The sequence below is a fragment of the Apodemus sylvaticus genome, chromosome 9 (assembly GCF_947179515.1).
Source record: "Apodemus sylvaticus chromosome 9, mApoSyl1.1, whole genome shotgun sequence".
Classification (NCBI taxonomy): domain Eukaryota; kingdom Metazoa; phylum Chordata; class Mammalia; order Rodentia; family Muridae; genus Apodemus; species Apodemus sylvaticus.
Genome location: NC_067480.1, coordinates 105,938,621 through 105,962,613, shown reverse-complemented (window position 1 = coordinate 105,962,613; position 23,993 = coordinate 105,938,621). Strand labels below are relative to the sequence as shown.

Here is a 23,993-nt window from a genome sequence, read left to right as displayed (position 1 = left end):
CTCACGACGATAGGGTCTGCCTCTCCTAAGCCTGTCACCTTATCTATTGGTGCTGCAGATGTGACTTCTGGTCACTTTCTCTGCTCTGTTGGATGGCTCTGTCACCAGTTAGGGCTTCTGTCCCCAACCCCCAATGGTGCCTGCACTGCACATCCCTCCCCACCACCCCCAACTTAGTTTGTCTTTTTCACCTGACAGTGAAAGTAAGTCCTGCAGGCTTAGCTCGGGTGCTGTGTGAGAGCACGGAGTTACCTGAGGGGCTGGAGGGAGCACTTGGCAGTCCCACACAGGCCCTTTCCGCCCCTTCTCCCTTTGTCGTTTATTCACTTACTTTTTTGAGACAGGGTTTCCTTTTTCTGGCCTTTAGTTAGATGCCCTCCTGACTCAGCTTCCTGAGTGCTGGACCCAGATTTCAAATCTTTTTAAACGTACTTATCTGAAGCATATTTATATGAAGGACAGACAGATAAGGGATTTCAAGTAACATATTACATTGCCCATTTTATTTCAGTTATTTTGTGTGCTAGAGATTAAACCCAGGGCCTTGAAAGTCCTAGATAGGAGCTATTCCCAGCTTCAAATCGTCTTTGTGATTCTGCATATTTCTCTTTCTTCCTTCTCCCTCTCCCTCTTCCCCCGCCTTCCCTCCCTCCTGAGTAAGCCACAGCTCATCTGCCTTTGGAGTTTTATGCCTGCCTCAAACCATATTCTTGACTCTGGGGAATTCCTTTTGAAATTCCTCTGAAAACGACCTCTCACACTTAAAACCTTTCCTTTCTTGAGATTGTTTTGACTTCTCTGTGGGTATTGTGGGATTTATGAAGATATTTCTTTGCAGTATAAGCATCAGCATGTCTGAAACCTATATTTATATATTGGTGAGGTCACTTTTGGGGGGATAGTTAAAAACAGAATATGATATAAAGTAAAATGTACATAATATAGTAGGATATATCTGGGGACGGTAACAGGGCTCACTGTGTGTGCCTCGCCCTGAAGGCTGTTTGTCACAGCGAAGGCTTCTGTATCCCAGGTGGAGTGCTCCACCCCACGCCAGTATAGTTGAGGTTGGTGTCTGTGTGTCTTCTGATGTGAGAAAGTACCTGAAGTACAGTCGTGGGGTGGGGGGTGGGGGATGGGACCGGGAATGCCCCTGTCCCCTGTCCCAGGGGAGGCTCCGCTTGGCATCCCGGGCATGCTCTTCCTGGCTGCACAGGAGCTGGGAGCTCGGCGGGACTCTGCGGCTGAAGGAAGGCTTCTCACTCAACACTGGAAACATCTTTGCTCTTCCTTCGTAGATCCCAACATTGATAGACCGGATGCTGGTGTCGTCTAACACCAAAACGGGGGCTGCAGGAGCGGAGGCCTTGTCACTTCTCCTCAAGAGGCCCTGGGACCCTGCTGTTGGTGTGCTCTCTCATAACAAACCAGTAAGTAGGTTCTTCAGCCTTGGCTTACCACCAGCAACCTTTAAGTGCACATAAAATGTTCAGACTAAGCCTTCCTTAGAGCCTTGGCAAGAGGAAGATAAGTGGCTTAACTTTTTATTAATAGTTTGGGTTATTTTTAAAGATTGTTTTTAAAGTGTGTGTGCACGCATATGAGTGCAGAGTGCTCATGGAGGCCGGAAAAGGGTTCGAATCCCATGCACTGAGTTACAGGCAGTTGCGAGCCACTTGGGACGGGCGCTGAGAGCTGCAGTCAGCTTTCCTGGAAGAACAGGGTGTCGGAACTGCTTGAGCCATCCCTCTAGTCACAAGCAAGACCCGTGCTCGGTGCTGCAAGTGTTTGCTACAGTTGCTGCGGCCTTACAGATGAACACCTCTCACTCAGTGGTTCTGGACGGGATTCTGTCTCCTCAGAGCAAACTCCCGGGCTCTCCTTTGATTCTCATCGTCTCCTCTGGTCCCTCCAGCTCTGTGTTCCCTGCCTCACGCCGCCACCGCTTCTGGCAGTCGCAGCTCTCCTGCTTAGGCAAGGTAATTGTAAGGGCAAGAGGAATTCTGGGTAGGAGTACGTGTAGTCGTGGAGGATTACAGAGAAGAGTAGCAGGGAGGGGTCGGGTTTGTTAAACTCAAACGTGGCTCGTTCCCTGACTTCAGTTTTGGCATTAAGTGTCACTAGTCTAAGGGGTTGGGATGTAAAACAGGATCAAGGGTGGAACCTTGGCACTCGTGGCACAGATGCCCTTTCTTCCCTTAGGTCATCCCTGTAGCTACCCATCTGCTGAACAGTGGCAGTGGGGTAGGAGTACTGCAGTGCCTCGAACACATGATGGGGGCAGTGAGAAGCAAAGTGCTGGAGGTGAGAATGTCCGGGCTTAGTTGACTGAGACGTACCCAGTGTGGGGTTGCTCTGTGCCAGGGAGTCTCTCATCTTACTGTCTGCTTTCTCTTCCACAAAGATTCACAGCCATTTCCCACACAAACCCATCATCCTGATTGGATGGAATACAGGAGCTTTGGTGGCCTGTCATGTAAGTAGTTTCCAATGTATTTAGAGGTTACTGAAAACCTGAAGGTGGTTATGGGAACTAACTGTTATAGAGCTCTTCAGTGTTTGTTTTAGTACTAGATACTTTGCATGAGAAACTACATTTACACTGTGGAAGACAGTCTAGTTAGATGATGCTATAGAAATGTTAGAGTAGGAAGACAAGAGTAATAAGTAAGCTCCTTGATCTCTTCATCCAGCGTTTTCAGTGATGAGCTCATAGTCAGCCTTGCTTGTCTCATTCCTGCCCACTTCCTCTCTCTGATTATTTTGATGAAACCTCCAAAGTATAATGGCACATGCTTGTACTGTCAGCACGAGGGGCCCGAGGCCTGAAGGTTGCCGTGAGTTTCGGGCCACCTTAGACTGTATTATATAAGTTCTAGGTTACTGCAAACTTCTTAAGAGAAGAAAACTAAACAATCTTAAAAGTTCCAAATAAGTATTTTATTTATATATGTTTGAGCATGTATCTCTGGGGGAAAATGTTCCCCCCCCCCAGACTTAAATATTTACTGTGCTCTCTCCTTAACATTTCAGATAGGTACAAATTAGTTTTGAATTTGATGTTGTCTTCATGTTTGTCTCCTTTATAAATATCAAGGGACATTTTTCCTATGTGTGTATATATCAGTTTGTATAAGTGTGCTTGACTTTTGAGAGTCCCAGTTCGTCCAACCACTGTAGTCAAGTGTGGTGTCTAGAGTAGTGCGAACAAGTGTCTGCTACCCTCTGCACACCCAGGACAGAACTCTCAGGGGCCACATGCTTTGAGAAGTCTCAGCTGTGTGGGAGTGTCCCTTAAAACTACTGATGAGAGATTTCTTCTTTTAAGGCACAGTGTTAGCATTTGTGGTTTTTCTTTGTTTGTTTGTTTTTTTCAAGACAGGGTTTCTCTGTGTAGCCCTGGCTGTCCTGGAACTCACTCTGTAGACCAGGCTGGCCTCGAACTCAGAAATCTGCCTGCCTCTGCCTCCCAAGTGCTGGAATTAAAGTTGTGCACCACCACCACCTGGCATTTGTGGTTTTTCTGTGTTTGGGATGCTTCTCTCTGTGTTCTAGAGATGGAGCCCAGGGCCTTGCGCATATGAGATAAGTGTGCTACTCTATTCTTGGTATATCTCCCAGCCTGGTAACATTTGTGTTCTTTTGATTATATTTGTTCTCAATAACAAAGTCAGTAAGTAAGGAGGGCTCTAGTCTAACTTGTCAACAGGGCTAAAGTATGACAACTGCCATCAGGCTCAGGTGTGTGTAGAGGTCCTGTCACGGTTCTGGTTCTCTAGGACGTGACTGCCTATGCTCGGTACATGTAATCATGTATGGCTGACAAAACTGAAGGCTAGAACATCCAACAAAGGCTGGGCCTGACTGGTGACTCCTTGCTACCCAGGCCCACTAGCGTTCTGGGGGAGACTGGGGTGTAGTGAACTTACTTGCTCTAAAACTAAATAATGCCTTTATGTACAGGTGTCTGTGATGGAGTACGTCACTGCTGTTGTCTGCCTTGGGTTTCCTCTGCTTACTGTGGATGGACCCCGGGGGGTAAGAGGGAGGTGAAACTGGTTGGTCTGTGGCAGTGGGAGTGGGGGACAGCAGGAATGTGGGACAGTGGAGTGCATGCTGCATCCTGGGTTGGGTGAGACCTCCTGCAGGGTCCCAGCAGACCCTTCTGGACAGTGCTTCTTGAGGACCAGCTGGTTCAATCTAAACTGCTGCCTCTTCCAGGACGTGGACGATCCCCTCTTGGACATGAAGACTCCAGTCCTCTTTGTCATTGGTCAGAATTCTCTACAGTGTCACCCTGAAGCCATGGAGGACTTCCGGGAGAAGATTCGAGCAGAAAATAGCTTGGTGGTGGTTGGGGGAGCTGATGATAATCTCAGGTGGGTCCATCTCCCGAGAGACGTGAGCGAGCGAATGTTTGTCCGTGGCAGGATAATAACAGGCCAGTCTGACTGAAGGAACAATTAAACTTGCGGCCTATAATCCCAGTGTGTATTCAGAAGGCTGAAGCAGAAGCCAGCCTGGCCCTTGAACCTGTTTTAGAAAACAACAGCTCTAGTACAAGAAATCTGAAATTTCTGTCTCTCACTAGAGTTTCTTGTATAAGCAAAATATAACCAAAATGTTGATTTGATAGTATTGTCTAATCTAAATAGCAAACTTAGATTTCATCAGTATCTCCCAAGACAGGAGAGAGGAGAGAGTGAGAGAGAAAGGGAGGGAAGAGAGAGAGAGCACCTTTCTCCCTCCCTGCTTTCTTGTTTGTTTTGAGGCAGGATTTTATGTAGCCCAGGCTATACTCTAATTTACAGTGTAGCTGAGAATGGCCTTGAGCGGGATCTTTCTGTCCTTACCTCCTGAGTCTCCATGACCAGTCTTCAGTGTTGGTTTTCTGGAACCTTGACATTGTTGAAAACAATCAGTTATAATAGCGATAGTTCTTTTACATATATTTTTCTGATCTTTTGAAGATGTTTAGTTTTGTCAGGAATGCTACAAGGTGACGTAGCTTCTCAGTGTATTCTATAAGAGTATACATGATTCAGTTTGTCTTATTACTACTGATATATGTTTATCATTTGGGATCGCTACTGTGGGGTTCTCCATTATGAAATTAAACTTTCCCCTTTGTAATTAGGAGTCATCTTGTGGGGAGAACATGCTTTGAGATTCTTTGTCATCAAACTTTTCCTGGGGTAGGCATTTAATAAATGACATCCCCCTTTTTTTTTTTCCTAAGGACCGAACTCAGGGCCTTGCGCTTGCTAGCAAGCGCTCTACCGCTGAGCTAAATCCCCAACCCCATAAATGTCATTCCTTGAGGACCAGCATGAGCATAGATTTACTTACTTGAGTTAAGCCTGACTGGACACAGTATAAAGTATCAACAAAGCCAAATTTTGGGAAGGATTTAAGGGAAGTGACTTTGGTCATCAAGACAGCCATTCATTCAATCTTAGGAAATATCTTTACTTGCAGAAATTTTAAGACAATCTCACTATGTAGCTCTGGCTGTTTTGGAACTATCACTATGTAGACCAGGCTGGCCTGGAACTCACAGGATCTGCCTGCCTCTGCCTTGAGTGCTGGAATTAATAGTATGCATCACAGTGTCCAGCTTTACTGCTCATTTTAACTGGGTGGTTTAGACCAGTGCCCCTACCCCCCCCCCCCATCTCTCTCTATTCCTCCCTCCCTCTCCCTCTCCCTCTCCCTCCCTCCCTCTCCCTCTCCCTCCCTCCCTCCCTCTCCCTCCCCTCTCCTCCCCTCCCTTCCCCTCCCCTCCCCTTCCTTCCTCCTCCTCCTCTTCCTCCTCTCCATGCGTGCTTGCAGGACAGCTCTCAGGGTCAGGTCCCCTCTGCTCTGGTCTGCACTCAGTCGTCACGTTCTCTCTGCGCCGCTCTTGCCTGCTCAGTCCTCTCACTGTTCTCACTGTGTCTTTTTTGCTTCTTAGAATAAGCAAAGCAAAGAAGAAGTCAGAGGGCCTGACTCAGAGCATGGTGGACAGATGTATTCAGGTAAACAATTTGCTCTCCTTTCTGCTGTTAGGGTTCATCTTACGGGCAGCAGCCTTTCTCACTCTGGACCATGAAGGGTGTCTGGTCGGCTCTGTGGTAAACCTAAGTCACCCTCAAAGAAAGGGGAACAGGGAGAAACAAGAGCAAAGGAGAGGTGACCTGGGATATGGGTGGGCCTCTCAAGAGAGGGGGCGTGGAGTGTGTCCAGAGCTTCACACAGGCACCTGCTGTTCTTCCCCAGGCCTAGCAGCTAAGCTTGGCCTTTGTGTGGCTTTGGGAGTGGAAAGAACCATCGTTGGAGACTAGGGTTCTGTTTATCCTGGTGCTGCCGAGGAGGGTCCTGTTCTCCAGAGGAGAACTGTGGCCTTTGCTCCTTCTCACACTAGGATGAGATTGTGGACTTCCTGACTGGGGTGCTCACTCGTGCTGAGGGTCATGTGGGCTCTGAGCCTCGGGATCAGGATGCCGAAAAGAAGAAGAAACCCCGGGACTTGGCCCGAAGAGACCTGGCCTTTGAAATTCCTGAGCGAGGCAGTCGTCCTGCTTCCCCAGCTGCCCGACTCCCTACATCCCCCTCAGGCTCAGAGGTATTGTGCACAGGGAGAGGCAGGCGCCTTTCCTGAGGTCTGAAGACGCAGAGTTGGACTTCCTTTGTGGGATGTCTGGGGATCCCTGTAAGGGGAGATGCAGGGAGCCGAGTGATGGTTGGATGCAATCTCTTTGGACCTTTTCTACCCAGGATCTCTCCAGTGTGTCCAGCAGCCCCACCTCTAGCCCTAAGACCAAAGTGACCACAGTACCCTCTGCTCAGAAATCCAGTCAGATTGGGACCTCCCAGCTGCTGAAAAGACATGTGCAGAGGACAGAAGCTGTGCTGACCCACAGACAAGCCCAAGGTACAGATGGTCTCCTGGCCTGGCAGCCCCATGGGGCTCTGTCTCCTGAAGCTAGTGTGGTGTGGGCTTGGGAAGTATTAGCTCAGCAGCTCTTTCAGGGCAGTGTGAGGGGCTCTCATATTGCTTCTAGGCAAGCTCAGGCTGAAATGGTCCCCAGGCTGTGCGGTAGTAGGCACGTCGCCATTAGTCACAGCCTCCTGTTGTGCTGTGCTGAAACTGTTGCGCTTAGAGGCTGTGTGTAGTAGCCTGACCTTTTCCTAATTTCTACTTGGAGAAGCTGTGTATTTTGCCAGCCATTCCTGGAGTCAGAGGCTCTCCAGGTGACAAGTGCAGGGGGACAGATTTTACCCCCAGGCTAGGCTGGCTCACCTTGCCCTTTTGATTTTGGTCTTGAAGAGTTAAAGAGTTCCATGATGCAACATTTACAGATTTGGTCAGTGTTCTGTGGTTAAGCTTCAGATTAGGCTGGGAAACATGTCTATTGTTGGAATCAGGGATCCCAGGGCTATAGAAAAGGAAAGATTCAGTGAGTAGAGAAAGAAGCATCGGTGTCTCTGTCCCTACTGCCTGTCTGTTCCACTCCCTCCATCCCAGCGTGGTCCTCTGCCCACCACCCTGTCTACTTTTAATGAGGCCAAAGGCTCCATTACTTAAACTAAGGCTTCTTATGAAATGCCACTAACAAGTATGAGTGGGTGGGTGGAGGCAGCGAGAGGCTGGGTACCTGGGCTCTGTGTGGCTGCTCTGTAAGCAGTGCTTGGGACTGTTGGGATTCCCTTAGACTTTGGTGAAGGCAGAGCAGCAGGTTGCTGCATCTCTGGGCAGCATGATTAGTGGAGAAATGTAAGGTGGTGTGGACGGCTGAGTGATGAGCTGGGTTTAAGATGGGACCCACGGGTGTCAGTGGGGACAGCAGCATCCATACAGCCACAGCTTCGGCAGAGCTGGTGGGTGGCTGGGTGGGTGGGGAACAGTAGTTAAGAGCCCTCGCTGCCTGCTGACCCTCTCTTTGGCCTTGACTTGCCCTAGCTTGTTGAGGCTTGGCAACAGCCCCATGTGGCAATCACACAGCAAAGTCAGGTTCCAGACCCGTGAGGTTCACTTAGAAAGAATGGTTGGCGGTTTTCATCTTTTCCTTGTTCCTGCTCTGTTCCTCCATTCTCTGGCTGGCTGTGATTCTATAATTCTTTCTGATTCATTCCAGCACAGTTTGCTGCTTTTCTGAAACAAAACATGCTGGTGAGGAAAGCTTTTCCTCCTGGCACCTCCTCCTGTCTCTTTGGTGAGTATTGCTTTCACCTGCTCGCCTCGGCTTGCTGCTCTCCACTGGTTTCTCTCTGTCTCTCTCTCTCTCTCTCTCTATCTCCCTGCTCCGTGTACCAGCTCCCTTGCTTGTGTTCTCCCTGCTGGGTCTCACGGTGGTGTTTCTTGCTTTCTTCCTTTTTTCTGCCATGCTTCTTGGCCCTGAGTCTCCCTTGTATGCCTATGTGCCTGTGGCCTGCTGCCTTCACGAGAGCCTGCATTTCCTTGTCTGTTTTCTCCCTGCCTTGATTCTTTCCATCCTGATTGCTGCAAGTACAAGAGCCACTTAGAGCACTCCTCTATTGGGCTGGAACATTCCTCCCTAAGCAGCCCTTGGTTCCCTCACTGTAGCCCCATGCCAGCAACTCCCATGGCCATTGGCCTGCTGTCTTGCTACCCTAGCCTGTTTGCCTGTGCAGAAGAAGGACAAGAGGCTTCTGAGGTTACAGAGTAGGAAACTGAGAAAGTCTAAAGGTTGGCAAGTCTAGGGAGGCAAGAGGAGGCTTGCCTTATGCAGTGACCTGTCTGATTGATGGAAGTCCATATCCCTCTACCTGGTTGTGACATGAACAGGGACTTCTCCCTTACTCAGGCAGCAGCTGAAATGCTGTCTCACCCAGGAGTTCCTGAGCACCCGCAGGTCATGGTGACAGTCTGTCTGCCCTACCTCCATGTGACAAGCAGAGCCCTCAGCCTCAGTACCCAATGCATGCTGGAGGTTGCAGAAGCCCTGTGAGAATGCCCAATGCAGAGGATTTGGTGGCTGCCTGTGGATGTCCCTCAAAGGCTGTTAGCTTGGGAGGTGTTTAGCAGGGAAATGACCAAGGCTGGAAAGTGCTGAGAGAACTGACTGTTTAGTTCTCTGATGGTGTTGGTTTATTGTTTGGTTCCCAGCAGCTAGGGGCCCCTTGTCTCCCTCTCCAGGACAGCTGAAATGGCTGAGTTATCTCTGAGTGCTCCATGCCAGGTCCCCAGTGGGTGGGGCAGCCTTTACCTGTGTCACTTTTGTGCAACTTGTGCATGGCTCTTCTGGCTGGCTTGGCTTGTATTTATAAGTGATGGATGATCTTACCTCAGCTCTGTTCCTTAGTTCCCATTTCATCAGAACCAGTGGATGATATAGAGAAAGAAGAGCTTCGGGTCCAGCTAAAGAGGCACCATCCTTCCAGTCCTCTTCCTGGTGCAAAGCCCTCCAAGCGACCAAAGATCAAAGTGTCCCTGATCTCCCAAGGGGACACAGTTGGAGGGTCTTGTACTCTTTCTCAAGGTGGGACACCTGAAGGTGAGTCTTTTGTGCTGTGTTTGGTCAAGGCTGACTAGCATTCCCAGGCTTGGCAGGCAGCCCAGCCTCTGTCAGTCAATGGACACCTGAACAGAGATGGTCTGAGGTCACACATGGTGGGAAGTGGTAGTCACCTGTCTTAAGAAGGGAGACAGTATAAGAGTACTTGTGGGGCCATTTAGAACATTACACACTTTGTTCATTTGGGGTTTTAATTAAGGTATAAGATACTCTAGAAAGCTTAAAACATGGAAGAACCCCAGCTCCCCTGTAATTGCATAGCTGTTCTTTTTCGACAGCCTGGGTTTAGGGGTAAGTTAGGACTGCCTTTGTTCTTGGTCATTTGCAGCTGCTGGAGGGAAGCCCGTCACCATGACCCTGGGAGCTTCAGCAGGAGCCAAGGAGCTCACTGGACTCCTCACTACAGCTAAGTGAGTCTGCCTTTGGTCTCCTAGTCCTCCTCTTCACTCAACTTCTGCTTCATTTGCTGTTCAGGGAAGTTGAGAGATTCTGGAGTCAGTTGTAGGCGTGTGACTGTGACTTTCTCTTGATTGGGAGCTTTCTTTCATTTCTGTCAGTTTTGAGTTCCTTTTTCCTTCTGAGTTGTAGTGCATCTACTGACTCTGCTTAGGACTTGAGTTCTTTAATTTAGGTCTGACTTTTAGAAGGATAGAGGTAGGGCTTAGAATTTTCCCTGCTGGACTTGACTCGGGATATCCCTGTGGCTGTGGGCTGCTGCTCTTTGGATGACAGGGCTCCTTCCTTTATTTCCAGGTCAAGTTCTTCTGAAGGTGGAGGTACAGCCAGCACAGTCCCATCTGTGGCTTCCAACAACGCCACCCCTACTGCCATCCACACGCTGCAGAGCCGCTTGGTGGCCACTTCTCCAGGCGGTTCCCTTCCAGGTAGCTTGTAGCCCGTCATATTCTCTGCTGGAGTCTCAGATCTGCTGCTGGAGGGTGGTGGTCATTGGCCCCGAGGTCTGGAACTGGAGCTGCTTTCTCTGCTCTAGCTGTGGTGGCAGAAGCTAGCAGAAGCTGGAATTAGCTTGTCTTTACTGTCTGTAGGGGTGGTAGAGGGTCAAAGCTTGTGTTGTTTGTTCTTTTTCACACCTCCAACCAGATAAAGCTGGAGGTGTTGCTGAACTGGGCATCAGCAAAGTGAGATGTCTTTGTTACCTACTTTTTCTGAGCCGAGCCTGTCTGGAAGGGCAGATTGCCTGATACTATGGCTTAGGACATTGCTGAATTACCTCTCCTTTAAGATTTTTACTTTGAGGTTGTTAGACTGTGTAATGTGGTCAGGTATCTGAATCCACTTGGTTTAGTCTTTCTTTTTCTGTAGAAGTAATTGAATTTCTGTTTCTGAAAAGTGGCATTCAAGCTTTCCATTTTTCTGTACAAAGTGCAAGCCTGCTGGCTTAGAACAGGTTGGAATGTGCAGAGCAAATCCAAGGCAGTGTCTGACATAGCACTTGATGTTGTGTGGTAACTACGGTGTGTGCTGGAAAGGCTTTCCTGGTATCTCTGAGGGCAAGTGTAGGTTGAAAGTATTGTAGGCTGCTTGTGGGTAACACACAGGCTGATGTCCGCTGTATCTGCCTGTTCTCTTCTAGGGGCCGCCTCAGCCAGCAGCCTCCTCCAAGGCCTCAGCTTCAGCTTGCAGGATATTAGCAGCAAGACCCCTGGCCTCCCAGGAAGTCCCTCCCCAGGGCCAGTCCCACAGGTATATACATCATCTGCTGTGCTGGGCAATATGGGATTAGAACTTCTTAGGGAAGGGAGGTTATGTCTGGGATAAGTGGGTTAAGGACAAAAGGCCTTCTAAATACACAGTCACGATACCAGACATTATGATCTGTGACTTATTCTATGGGCTTAGATGAGTTTCTTGGCATCTCTGTCTTGTGTCTTCATTTATAAAATAAGGTAATAATATAGCTCCCTCATACATTTGTGATGATTAAATCTAATACAGAGATGAATAAAGATAATAAAGATCCTGGAATGAGCTGAATGGCTCTCCAGGCCCTGGGGGTGGTGGTGGTGGTGGTAACTTCTGTCATCTGGTTGTGTGTCCAATAGGCCGCCAGTGTGAAGTTACCAACCCCCATGCAGAGTCTGGGTGCCATGACCACAGGCACGAGCACCATTGTCCGGACCATTCCTGTGGCCACCACTCTCTCCTCCTTGGGTGCCACTCCTGGTGGGAAGCCCACTGCCATCCACCAGCTGCTGACCAACGGGGGTCTCGCTAAGTTGGCAAGCAGCCTACCTGGGTTGGCTCAGATTTCCAACCAAGCATCAGGTAAGTCGTGAAAATGATGGGGACTTCAGACATTCATATATGCAAGGTGCCTTTTCCTTGATTCTTGATTCAGCTCTGTGGACCCTGCCCTCAGAAAGGTCTAGAGAACACAGGCTGGGGCCTTCCAAATTTACTGATAGCGTGGACCTACCTACCTAGGAAGGAAGCCAAGATGTTCTTTTGGGGAGAAACTGTTACCTGAAAGTAGAGGCTAGAAATCAATCCCCTGTCTTCTTGTCTCTATGTCTGTCTGTCTCTCTCTCAGGCTTAAAGGTCCCCACCACCATTACTCTGACGCTCCGTGGCCAGCCAAGCAGAATCACCACACTCAGCCCTATGGGTTCAGGAGCCACACCATCTGAGGAGACCAGCTCCCAGATGCTGCCATCTAGTTCACAGGTGAGTTGGCCTGGGCAGACCCAGGACGTGAGCTCCAGCCCTAGTTCAGTGTGGGGCTGGCCAAAGAGTTGACCATGGCTGCCCCTGCACTGAGCTTGTAGGCAGACCAGATTCAAATTTGGACCCTGAAGTTTCTACCTTCTACCCTAGGGCCTGGGGACGAAACAGGTTATCAGACATAGTGGCAAAAGCCCTTCCCCACTGAATCACCTCTGTGACCTATGGAGTGTTTTTGTGGTTTGTTTGTTGTTTTCAGGCAGGGTTTCTCTCTGTAGCTGCCTAGAACTCGGCTGTGTAGACCAGACTGGCATCCCAAGCGCTGGGATTAAAGGCATGCACCACCATTGCCTGGCTTTTGGCCTAGTGTTTTTAATCTCTTTTTTTTTTCAATTACAAAAATAATTATGCTTACTAAATGGTTGGAACATTACAGGAACAGTATAATTTGGGAATGTTTACAGTTGTCAGTGCTATTCACATAGATTCTGTAATAGCTTGACAGGGTGAAGAGAACTTAGAGTAGGAACTCAGGACCAAACCTGGTGACAGAGACTGAAGCACAGACCAGGGAGGAACACGGTTTACTGGCTCGTTCTGTATGGCTTACTCACCTGCTGTCTTACACACCCCAGGACCACCTGCCCAGGAGTGGCGGCAGTTAGTCAGAAGATGTCCTGCAGGTTACATACATGCAGTGTGACTATGGAAGCACCTTTCCAGTTAAGGTTCCTCTTTCCAGATAACTAGCTGTGTCCAGTTGGGGAAGAACAACAACAAAAAACCCTTAGGTCATAGGTGGGGGTTAGAAAACAACTTTTTGGAGTTGGATCCATAGGTGGGGGTTAGAAAACAACTTTTTGGAGTTGGATCTTCGTCACCTCTACGTGAGTTTTGACATACAGTGGTTTTATATTAATCCTTTGTCTGTTACAGTTTCTTATGCTTTATCCTGGTCAGTAGATTGCCTTTATTTTATTATTCTTACTTTTTATATGAGTTTTGTGTGCATTCCTGGGACCCTCAGAGGTCTAAAGAGGGCTAAAAAGGGCTCCACATCCTTTGGAATTGGAGTTAAGAACAATTGTAAGCTATCATGTTGGTGCCAGGAACCAAATTTTGACCCTTTGCAAGAACAAGGGCTTTTAAATACTGAGCCATCTCATTGGCCGTTACGTATTATATGTTTTGAGAGAAGATCAGGCCCAGGCTGGTCCTGAATTTAATGTGTAGCTAAGGATTGCCTTGTCCTCCTTCCTGGTCCTTGATTCTCCACCTCCTGAGTTCTCCAGTTACAGGAGCATGTGTGTCACTTCCCCCAGGTCAGGGTTATTCTTGATAATACTTAGGATTTAACCCAGCGTGGTAGGCACTATCTTCCAGGACTCTAGTTCAAGCCATTTTATCTTTCTATTCAATATTTGACTTTTAACTTCTATTTCTGGATCTTGTATGGTGTGTGTGTATATTTATGTCTGTGGTGTATGCCTGTGTGTGTGCGCGTGTGCGTGTATGTTTTGTTCACACTTGTATGATGGGGCCAGAGATTAGCATTGGAGTTATCTTTCCCATTCACTTCTCTACTGTAGTTTTTGAGACAGAATGTCTCAGTGAATCTAGAGCTTGTCATTTATGCTGAGTTTGGGCAGACCTCCAGCGTCCAGAAGTGCGGGTGTTCACCGTGAGTGTCTTACGAACAGGGATCTGACGTCAGGCCCTCGGGGGCTCGCCTGTGCTTAGCCTGCCACACCAGCTTTCCAGGCACCTTTGGATCTATTTTTAAGACAGGGTCTTGATGAATTGCTCAGGTTTGCCTTAAGGCTGTGATCATTCCACTTTAGTCTCTCAAATAGATTTTTCTTTTGAGATAGGGTCTCACTGTATAGCTCCGACTGGCCTGGAGTTTGGTACTATAAACCAGGCTGGCCTCAAAGTGACTCAGATCACCTACATCTGCTAGAATATGCCCCAGTCATTTTTGTTTGTTTGTTGACAAGTTTCCCTTTAGAAGGGCAGCATAGACTCTCTTCATTTCTGTCTTTAAGCAAGCGTTTCACTATGGAGGAGACTCTCAAGCCTCAGCCTTGCAAGTTCTGGGACCACAGGTGTGCACACCATGCCCAGCTCTAGTTTACTTACCTTTTCACTGGCCTTTTGTTGTCTGACAGTGCAGATGCCACGCCCTCTTAGAATCATCTGCATGAGATGATTGAACATAAACAGTTCTTTTTTAGTGAAAATGATTCATTAAATGGCCTTTCTAATATTCAGCTGTCTGAATTCCAAATTCGGGGGGGCGGGGGGGAGGTGTTGTTGCTTTTTTCCAGCATGTCCTGTTGGATTCTTTTTATTTGTTTGGGTTAATTTCTTTGAGATGGGTCTTGTTGTGTAACCCAGGGTGACCTTACACTTTTGATCCTCTTGTCTTAGCCTTTCAAATGCTAGGACTGCGTGCACCAACCATCTTATGTTATTTTCCATCTGTTTTGTCCAAGATGGGGTCACCGTGTGTTGTTCAGACTAGCCTCAGATGTGCCATCTCTCTCCCAGGTGCCTGTATAGTTCCAGAGTCATAGATGCATGCTCCCATCTCCCTTTCTTGGTCTTGTCTGCACCCCATGTTACTTCATTATGTGTATAAAGGACACAAGACCCTGTCACTGGAGAACAGAAGAGCCTGCTGGCCAAGGGACACATAGCCTAGCCATTCCATTTGCCTCTGCTTCACTTACGAGTATTAGACTGTTGGCTTTTTGTTTTTGCTTCCACCTCTCGTGTGTGTGTGTGTGTGTTTGTGTGTGTGTGTTTGTGTGTGTGTTGTTGTTGTTGTTGTTGTTGTTGACGAACAGTTTTGTAAAGATCATTTCAGTCTTTGTGGAATACAGTAGAAAGAGGTGGTGTGTTGTTGTTGTTGTTGTTGTTGCACACTGTGGCAGAGAGTACAGAAGTTGTTCTCTCTGTTCCTTCATGCTTTGATGGACCTGAACATCAGGGCCTGTTCTAAGGCTGTCTTTACCTTCGCTGGTGCCACACTGATGTGCAACTAGAATGTAGATTGCTGTCTTTTCTCTAAAGAAGACATCCACCTCAGCTTGCTGTGCGAGTTGAGGTTGTTGGGGACCCTTGTTTTCCATGCTGAATTGAAGCAGACGATGAAAGCTGGGTTTTACTCACTGCCTTTAACCCAGATTAGTTTTCATGGGAATAAAATGGGTGCATCATTGCTAGGCAGGGTCATTGTAGTCCTTCTCCAACAGGAAAGATGCAGTTAGGACAGTGAGGGTATCAAGGCTGAGTTTCCAGTATTACCATCTTTTCACATTGTCAAACAGAGTGATTTTAAAGAAAGAACTGGCCGGGCAGTGGTGGCGCACACCTGTAATCCCAGCACTCTGGGAGGCAGGTGGATTTCTGAGTTCGAGGCCAGCCTGGTCTACAGGGTGAGATCCAGGACAGGCAGGGCTACACAGAGAAACCCTGTCTCGAAAAAAAAAAAAAAAAAAAAAAACAAATCCCCCCCCCCCCCCAAAAAAAAACAACCAAAAAAAGAAAGAGCTCTGCTTCAGGTTAGGCTGGCTTTTCCCTAGTAGCTATGTGATCCTGTGCACATCACTTAATGTCTTGAGGCTTGGGCCCTATCACCTAGTTTGGTGTAGAAACTGCCTTAAGTAGGCCGGGTTTCTGTTGCTGTGATAGACACCAGATCACACTGCGTCGTGACGCAGAGTCTGGGCAGAAGCCTCAGAGGGTCTCAAGCTAGCTCGGTCTCCTTCCTTGCTCAGCCAGGAGCACCAGCCCAGGGCAGCACTGTGCACAGTGAGCATGGCTCTCCACAGTCGAGAAGGTAGACCACAGGCCAGTCTAGAAGCTGGGAGGGCATTTCCTCAATTGAGGTTCTCTCAAAATTAGTCTTGTCTTGTGTCAAGTTGACATAAAACGCACCAGCTAAACCAGGGACCTTAAAAACACAAATGTTTAAGTGATTTAAAAAAAAAACAAAAAACAAAACCAAACTCCCGATATTTGATATTTGTGAGGCTGTTGGAAATGTGGACACTCAGTGGATACTTGTTGATATTAAGACACTGTTTGCCTTCCTGGTAAGACATGCCCCCAAATATGTAGTTCAGACTGTTCCCTAGCTTAGCATTCTGCAGCTTACTAAGTACTGGGGTTATATATACTTGTCCTTGTGCCTAGCATTTGTTAAACTCTTTATATGTGACAGTAATGTTTTACCTAATTTTTGTTTTGTTTGAGAAAGGCTCTTACTATATATAGCCCTGACTGATCTAGTACTTACTTTGTAGAGCAGGCTGACTTCAAACTCAAAGACGTACTCTGCCTTTTGCTGTCTTCAGACACATCAGATCCCATTACAGATGGTTGTGAGCCACCATGTGGTTGCTGGGAATAGAACTAAGGACCTCTAGAAGAGCTGTCAGTGCTCTTAACCACTTAGCCATCTCTCCAGCCTTCATACCTGTGCTGGAATTAAAAGAACTATCATTTAATGAAAAAACAGTTCTTTTGGGGTGGGTATGGTCCAGTGTTTGCCTAGCACATATGAATGCCTATAGTATCAGCATCCAGGTTCTGGATTAGCTGACCTGGGCCAATGGGAACCTGACTTAAAGAAGTAATTGTCATTTCCTCCTCCTCCTTTTTGTTGTTGTTGTTGTTGTTGTTGTTTATTTTTGTTTTTCGAGACAGGGTTTCTCTGTATAGCCCTGGCTGTCCTGGAACTCACTCTGTAGACCAGGCTGGCCTCGAACTCAGAAATCCGCCTGCCTCTGCCTCCCAGAGTGCTGGGATTACAGGCGTGCGCCACCACTGCCCGGCTCCTCCTCTTCTTCCTCCATCTCCTTATTTTATGGTTACTTAGATAGTACTGGTGCATGGAGTGGATTTTAAAGAAAGCGTAAGTACCGACTAATTTTTGCTAGATCCATGATGTGTTTCCTTGATGGGCTGAAGCTATTGTTTGTCCTGACAGCTAAGGGCTGCACTGGAAGAAAGCTATGCTGTACCTTACACCCCCAGTCTCTGTCCTTCTGACCACACCATGATGGTGGCAGCCTGCGAGGCTTTTGTCTAGTTGTTGCCCATGGCAGTAGGCCACACTGTAGCCTTGCAGGACTCCCTGCTCAATTAACACTCACTTAAATCAGGACAGTGACCTGTGTACTCCGTCCTGGGGCTCTGGAAGCAAGTAGGAAGCGGATCCTTGAGAGTTTATCAGATCCTTCCCTTTATGCTCCTAGTCTTCTTCACTTGGGGTCTCTGAGCGTGTGACGCGTGGAAGCATGGCAGCCTAGCTGAGGAGATAGATGCCACCCCTCCCCCATGCCCTTTCCCAGGCTGCCTGGATCAACAGTCAACTTCCCATGGCCTAGAGACGATGCTGGTGTAACAGTCAGTTTGTCTCCTGGTATACCTGTTCCTATTTTCTGTGTTCCTTTCCTGTTCTTGGGTGTCATAAATACAGCCGAGAGCTGATGTTTGTGGTTGAGCGTGATTTATACTGCTGATGCTTTATGCAGGCTATCTCACTTCATCCTGGAAGTATTCTTGGGAAGCAGGTGCTGCCGTGTGTGTCCCAGGTGAGGAGGAGACTCAGAGAGCCTGTGAGCTAGTGAGCCCTTACTCCAGGGTGTAGCCCAGTGGGCCTGACTGCAGAAGCCAAGTTCCAAGTGCGCAATGCCAGAGCAGCGTGTCTTATCTTGTGTGTTTTATTTCCTATTGATCATTCCATCGGATCGGAGTGGGATGATTGGGACAGAGGAGGGTCTAGCCTGGGCAAACTTTGACCCTTTTTTACCCTTTTTCTGCCACAGCGCCTGCCTCCAGCACCCTGAGTATGCCAGCAAAATGTCTTTACCAGGTTGGTGATAGCTGCCTCAAGGTGAACCGTGTGGTCCTGCTGAGCCGGCTGAGTGTCTGAAGACATCCTTAAGACAGCCATTTTCATCTCTGCTAGCGGTGTTTGGGGTTGGGCCTCTGGTTCTTGAGAATACATTAGGCCAGGTGATAAAGGGCCAGCAAGTTGGGTCCTGGGATCCCTAGAAGGTGTGGCCATGTGTGGATTGTTGGCATTTCTACCCCAACACTGATGTAATTAGACTCCAGTGTCAGTATAGACTGGCTCACTGAAGTTTCATGATGAAGGCAGGGAGAAGTAGGCTGTTGGCTGCCAGCTCTTAGCTGCTCTAAGCGTGGGGACGGTGGTTACCACGTGATGGCTAGCCCCTTCCTCTTGCTCACAGTGTTTTGTGCAATTGCCTGTACAAGAAAGCCTGTAGGCCCAAAAAGACTTAGGGTGAGGGGCGGAGCACGAGGAAGTAGTTGGTAAGGCATGCCCAAGGGCCCTGGACTGCAGGCAGCTTGGGCCTGGGGCTCTGCGTGACACTTGAGGTCCTGCGAAGAGCTAGAGAAATGGAATTCAGCAAGTCAGAGGGAAAGCCTGACTCCCTATCCCTGAGGGTCCTGCCTGGCGATGAAGCAGTTGACCAGCTGCCGAGCTATCTCTGCTGCTCTAGGAAGCTTGGGGCAGTAGGACAGGGAAGGCTGTGCTTCAGAGTTTGTTTCTTTTCTTAGAACTCTGACTTTCTGCTTAGAAGTAGGAAGGTCATTCATTGACTGCTGTGTGAGGCTCTGGGCCAGCCTGAGCCTTGCAGAACACGGTCCTGGTGATGTGGACACTGAAGGTGGAACGGAGCCTCTCATTTCCAGGGGCACTGCAGATGGAACTTGGAGTTTGGCTCTGAGCTTGTGTTCCAGAGCAGGCTCTTTTCCCTTTCATACTTAGAAAGTTTCTGTCAAGATGAGAAATACAGCAACTCCAGTGTGATTTTGTTCACTCAAAGCCTTCTCCTCTGTAATCTGAGCTGACACGTAGTGTGGAGTCCAGGCAGGTCAGGTCAGAGACATGTGAGAGGAGTAGAGAGGTCTCCAGCTCCACACCTCACCGTGGCCGTGAAACTGCACTGTTCAGAGTGGAGCTGTCTTCTGAAATTCAGAAGGCATTCAGAGAATTTGCGAAGGTATGAAATCTGGATAAGGTGCCTGGTGCTGGAGCCTTGATAGCTTCATAGGTCAGAGCATGTGCCCACCAAAAGAGGATAAGACGGGGGCTCTGTGAAACGTTTAGGGACCACTTAAGTTGGCAGAGGACCCTGAGCAACCCTTTGTGACTTAGGAGATCAGCTTGAGCAGCACTGGAAGGGCTGCTCCCCAAAGATGCCTGCCGCCCTGCGTTCTGGAACCAAAGAAAACTCGTGTCCCGCTTTGGTGGTTAGTCAGTGTGCATCCCATGGGTGACTTCTGAGGCATGGCTTACTTACCTTGAAGAACTGCAAAACTGAGGAGGGGAGCGTCGCCTTTGAGGGACTGACCAACAAGGAAGTGGCTGGAGTCTGTAGACCACGGTCCTCAGGTCCCATCTCAAACCACAGCGATTGGAACGTGGAGAGACACTTGACCCCACCCACCTCATGGCAGACTTGAGGGTGTAGCCTCAGACGGTAGTACTCTTATGAGTATGTGGAAGGGTCAGGAAGGCGTTACATTCTCTCTCAGGCCACAGCAGGCTTGTGAATGCCCAGTGGAAGGCGCCACTGAGGAGCAAAGACAACAGCAGCCTTTGGTTGTTTGACTAATGATTCGGGTTGGATGAATTCATGGCCATGAGCCATAGCAATGATCTTATGTTAGCACAAAGAATAAAACACGAAACACTGAGCTTTGCGTTGCTTCGGCTTGTTTTCATTTGGTTTTGTGTGCTTTGGGAGCTGCCTGTGCTGTGGAGGCAGACTGTAGATGGATGGATGGGCTGACAGGACCTGCGTCACCTCACTGCTCCCGGCCTGTGAAGCCTGGGAACTGCATGCAGGCCAGGATTCACTGTGCAGCCCAACTGGCCTGTAACTCCCAGTTCTGCTTCTGCATCCTGAGGCAGGGGATCACAGGCATTTACCTCCACACCCATCTTTCACTCCTTTATTTATTCCTGCTGATGTCTGTTCTGGGTTCTGAGAGGGAAGATCAGATACAGCCTAGGAAGTGAGGAGAGAATGTGACCCTTTTCCCCACCAGGCCGAGAGGGACTGTTGCTTGAAGAGAGTTCCCACTGGCCCATTTTGGGGTTGGCGTCTCTCATTGTGCTACCCGTCCTAACACATTTGTGGATTTGTCCTTTGACTCTGAGATAAGGACTTAGAGGTTGATAAGTGTGGATTCTAACCGTGGTTACTTGTGTCTCTGTAGCGAAAGGAACCTCCCGCACCCCCTTCAGTCCTTAGGTCCTTCTGATCTTGCATCTCTGAACCCAGGACAGACATCAGCCCACAGCTGATGTCTCTCCCTACAAGGGGAGAGACCACTGAGTGTTTCAGTAAATACCTGTAACCCCAGCATTCCGGAAGCAGAAGCAATGATCAGCTTAGCTGCAGAGTCTGAGGCCTGCCTTGGGTAGATCCCTGGTAGAGACCATAGCTCTAGTAGACATTTGGACATTAAACTCTTCAGTGGGGCCTGCTGTGTTCCTTCTCTTTCACTCCCTGCGGTCCCTGAATCCACTGCTGAGTCAGTTGAAGTTGAGGCTCCGATAGAGTTAATTAAGATGGAGTGGGTCTTTGTGCCCCTTGATCTTTCTAAGCATGTGTTTAGGGACTGGGAGTTGGAAGAGGCAGGAACTGGTTGATCCCCTTAAGTGGATACTCATCACCTCCCAGCTCCTTGTTTAGAAGGTTCTTGCTCGACCCAGGCTGGCACGGCACTCACTCATACAGCTTCCTACCTTGTGAATGCTCTTAACTTCCGAGCCGTCCCTCCCGCCCCTCAGAATTAGATTTTTCCCCTGTTGTCATAGGACTGTCCAGTACAGATTTCTTGATGGATCTCCATCTCTCAAAGTCCAAAGACACAGCTCCATTGACCTGAGCCCATCTAAGGGCTGGCTCTCACCCCGCCCAGTCGCCTACTCCAGTGAGTCGTGCAGTTCCTACTGAGCCGTTGTGCTGTGGTAGTGTAGGGCTTGTGTATCCTCACCAGCTTTACCCCATGGCTTTCATTTCACCTAACTAGTACACCAAAGTGAGAAAACTGAGGGCTGGAGAGATGACTCATGGTAAAAATGCTAGTTCGCCAGCCTGATGACCCAGTTGGCTTCCCCAGCCCACATGAGAAGCTGGACTGGCTACATACATTTGTACCTCAGCACTCCTAGGAGTGCCTGTAAGCTTGTGGGCTAGCTAGCCTGAGTTTACAGCGCAGCCGCAGAGACAAGAGACCCTGCCTCAGCGAGGCGAGAACGGGCTCCCATAGCTGTCCTCTGACCTCCACCACGCCGTGACAGAGCACACAGGCTTTTTAATGAGTGCATGTTGGTTCATTATGTGTGTGGTTCTATGACTCCATTTTCTTGCAGCCGCAGTGAAGACATAACTGTTCTCTCTGAACAGAGCTCTTGTCCTACGCCTTGATAATCACTGCCCACCTTAGCCCATGGCAAGCACCAATCCCTTCTGCTCTCTAAATAGAATAATCTGTAAATAGAACTGTACAGTACCTGACCTTTGAGACTGTCTTTGTCCCCCTCAGTGTAATTCCTTTGATGTCTGTCCAAGTCTTGTGACAGTTTAATATAGCTCATCCCTTCTGTTGCTGAGCTCGTCCAGAGTGCGGGTGTGCCACAGCTTAAGCATTAGCCTGTTGACAGACCATCTTTTTCTCTCAGTTTGTGACCGGAGCATGTATGCACTTTATGATTGATCATTGAAATCTCAAGATGAACTGGATGCTGCAGCAGCTGTCCTCTTGGAGTCCGCTGTGGCGGTGTCTTCACAGAATTCATGTCCAGATGAGATGCGTCATTTGTCCCAGTGCCCCGCTTCTCAGCTCTGAGCACCATTTACACTTCCTGAGCCATGGCTGGAACGCACTGCTCTCTAGCTGGACATCCGTCACCTTGCTTCTGTCTCTGGGGCCAGAGGACTTGATGCCTATAGCTGTAGCAGGTGATTGTATGCAAGTTTTAGGTGAACATCCAGAAGTATGCCTACTGGGTCCTGTGGTATAAAACGCTTTAGTTTTATAAGAAACTGTCTTAGCTACTTTCTAGGGTAGCGGTGACATTTTACACTCCCAGCAGCGGCATATGTGATACCTGCCATCCAGTCTCTGCACAACCATGTGATGTCTCCTGTCAGTCTAACAGTGTGGCATCATTCATGTGGCTCAGTCTTCCATATTTATTGAGGGTTGCTTATGGTGTGGGATGTGGTCCACTTTGCCATATGTTCTACAGACACTAAAGGGATGCTTCTTCCGATGCTGTTAGGTTCTACAGAGGTCAGTAAGATTCTGTTCACAGTCGTATTCTTGAGTACCTCGTGGTAGTCAACCATATTGTTCTCTCAGGGTGGTGTTAGAATCACCAGCTATAATCTCTTCAGCTCTGTAAGTTTTACTCACGGGCTTTATATTTCTGTGATTTGGTGCAAACACACTTGGGATTATTTTTCCCCTGGGGTTGACCTATTATTATGTAAGGTTCCAGTGTGTTGCTCTTAAGATTTTTTTTTGTTTGTTTGGTTTTGTTTTTCGAGACAGGGTTTCTTTGTGTAGTCCTGGCTGTCCTGAGGTGTACTCCGCCCCTCTCTGCTTAAGTTTACCAATATGATTATATGAGATGTGAATGTCTAGTGGACTGACTGCGTTCAGCATGTGATTTTCCCACTGACGATCTTTCAATTGGTGGCTGCAGACTCTTCCCATCACATATAATTACAGACATGTCAGGGCTTTGTCTGCCCTCTAGTTCCTGTTTTCTGTTGTTTGTTTTCTTTTCTCCTGCCGTTGAACATTTTTCATTTTTAGAAGGCAGTTTTGATTGGCCTATAGTATCGTTGATTGTATCTCCTTAGACTGCCTTTTTTGATGTGTGCTCTAAGGTGTTACTTCATATGACCTGCCTTGCCTTATGGTCCTGCAAGTCCAGCCACGGCTTTCCACCACAGCCCAGTGCCACGTCACACTCTACTCAGACTTTGTTCTGGGCCTCTCCTCCACTTTCAGTACATATGTCCGAACTGTTAGAGCCTCGACAGGCAGGTCTTGGAGTTTTTATTCAGAGATAATTTGAAACAAAAAGTGTCTGGTGTATCCATTTTTCATCTTCCTTGCTCTTTCCTGCTCAGGCCCTGGGACTCCGTTCACTGTTTCTCTTCTGTTCGGAGAGCTTCGTTTAGCTGTGCCTCTTAAGGTCAACCAGCAACAAGTTCTCCAACATCCTTTGTCTGGGAGTGAAAATTCTGGAAATACGTTGTGCCTGGAAGCAGTGCCAGAAGCAGAATATGAGCAGTCGTAGTAATAATTTGTATCTCGTTGGTGTCAAACAGCCATACATACAACCCAAACTCTACTTTTGGAAGGGTGGCACAAGTGACTCCATCTTTTGGGTTAGGTTTTGAGATAGGTCTCTCTGTGTTGTCCTCTGGCTTTGTGTGCCATCATGACTATTATGAATCCATTCTGCTTTTGACAGTTTCTCTTTTTGTGTCATCTCAATGTTGTCAACTGTTAGCTGACCTCTTGTTCATGCTGAGAATTTTTCTTCTTCGGCTCCTGGTATGCTCTTTGGGATAGGTTTGAATGGAGATGAGCGATGAGGAAGGCCCGGTGCCACTACCAGAGAGGACTTGGCAGGGCTGTCAGTCGGAAGACCTACAAAGTTGACCACAGCAGTAGCCTGTGTCTGTTGGTTTGTTTGGTTTTTGGTTTTTTCAAGACAGG

At 48.3% G+C, this 23,993-nt stretch overlaps 1 protein-coding gene across 8 annotated transcripts in view; it reads left to right on the top strand.

The window, feature by feature from the left end:
* Kansl3 (KAT8 regulatory NSL complex subunit 3) overlaps nucleotides 1–21,993 on the top strand; it is a 36,076-nt gene extending 14,083 nt beyond the window's left edge. For 5 of the 8 annotated variants that reach the window (XM_052192944.1, XM_052192945.1, XM_052192952.1 and 2 more), the window contains 17 exons: nucleotides 1,299–1,430; nucleotides 1,863–1,979; nucleotides 2,203–2,304; nucleotides 2,405–2,476; nucleotides 3,964–4,038; nucleotides 4,222–4,379; nucleotides 5,954–6,017; nucleotides 6,404–6,604; nucleotides 6,757–6,913; nucleotides 8,118–8,195; nucleotides 9,306–9,497; nucleotides 9,847–9,928; nucleotides 10,272–10,402; nucleotides 11,113–11,222; nucleotides 11,582–11,804; nucleotides 12,070–12,203; nucleotides 21,937–21,993. In XM_052192944.1, coding sequence (XP_052048904.1) covers nucleotides 1,299–1,430; nucleotides 1,863–1,979; nucleotides 2,203–2,304; nucleotides 2,405–2,476; nucleotides 3,964–4,038; nucleotides 4,222–4,379; nucleotides 5,954–6,017; nucleotides 6,404–6,604; nucleotides 6,757–6,913; nucleotides 8,118–8,195; nucleotides 9,306–9,497; nucleotides 9,847–9,928; nucleotides 10,272–10,402; nucleotides 11,113–11,222; nucleotides 11,582–11,804; nucleotides 12,070–12,203; nucleotides 21,937–21,978 — 2,070 coding nt within the window. In that variant the 3' untranslated portion in view covers nucleotides 21,979–21,993. Of the gene's footprint in view, nucleotides 1–1,298; nucleotides 1,431–1,862; nucleotides 1,980–2,202; nucleotides 2,305–2,404; nucleotides 2,477–3,963; nucleotides 4,039–4,221; nucleotides 4,380–5,953; nucleotides 6,018–6,403; nucleotides 6,605–6,756; nucleotides 6,914–8,117; nucleotides 8,196–9,305; nucleotides 9,498–9,846; nucleotides 9,929–10,271; nucleotides 10,403–11,112; nucleotides 11,223–11,581; nucleotides 11,805–12,069; nucleotides 12,204–18,037; nucleotides 19,941–21,936 lie in introns of those variants that run through there. The other 3 variants (XM_052192946.1, XM_052192947.1, XM_052192949.1) reach the window with 3 other exon arrangements.
* The last annotated feature ends 2,000 nt before the right edge of the window (nucleotides 21,994–23,993 follow it).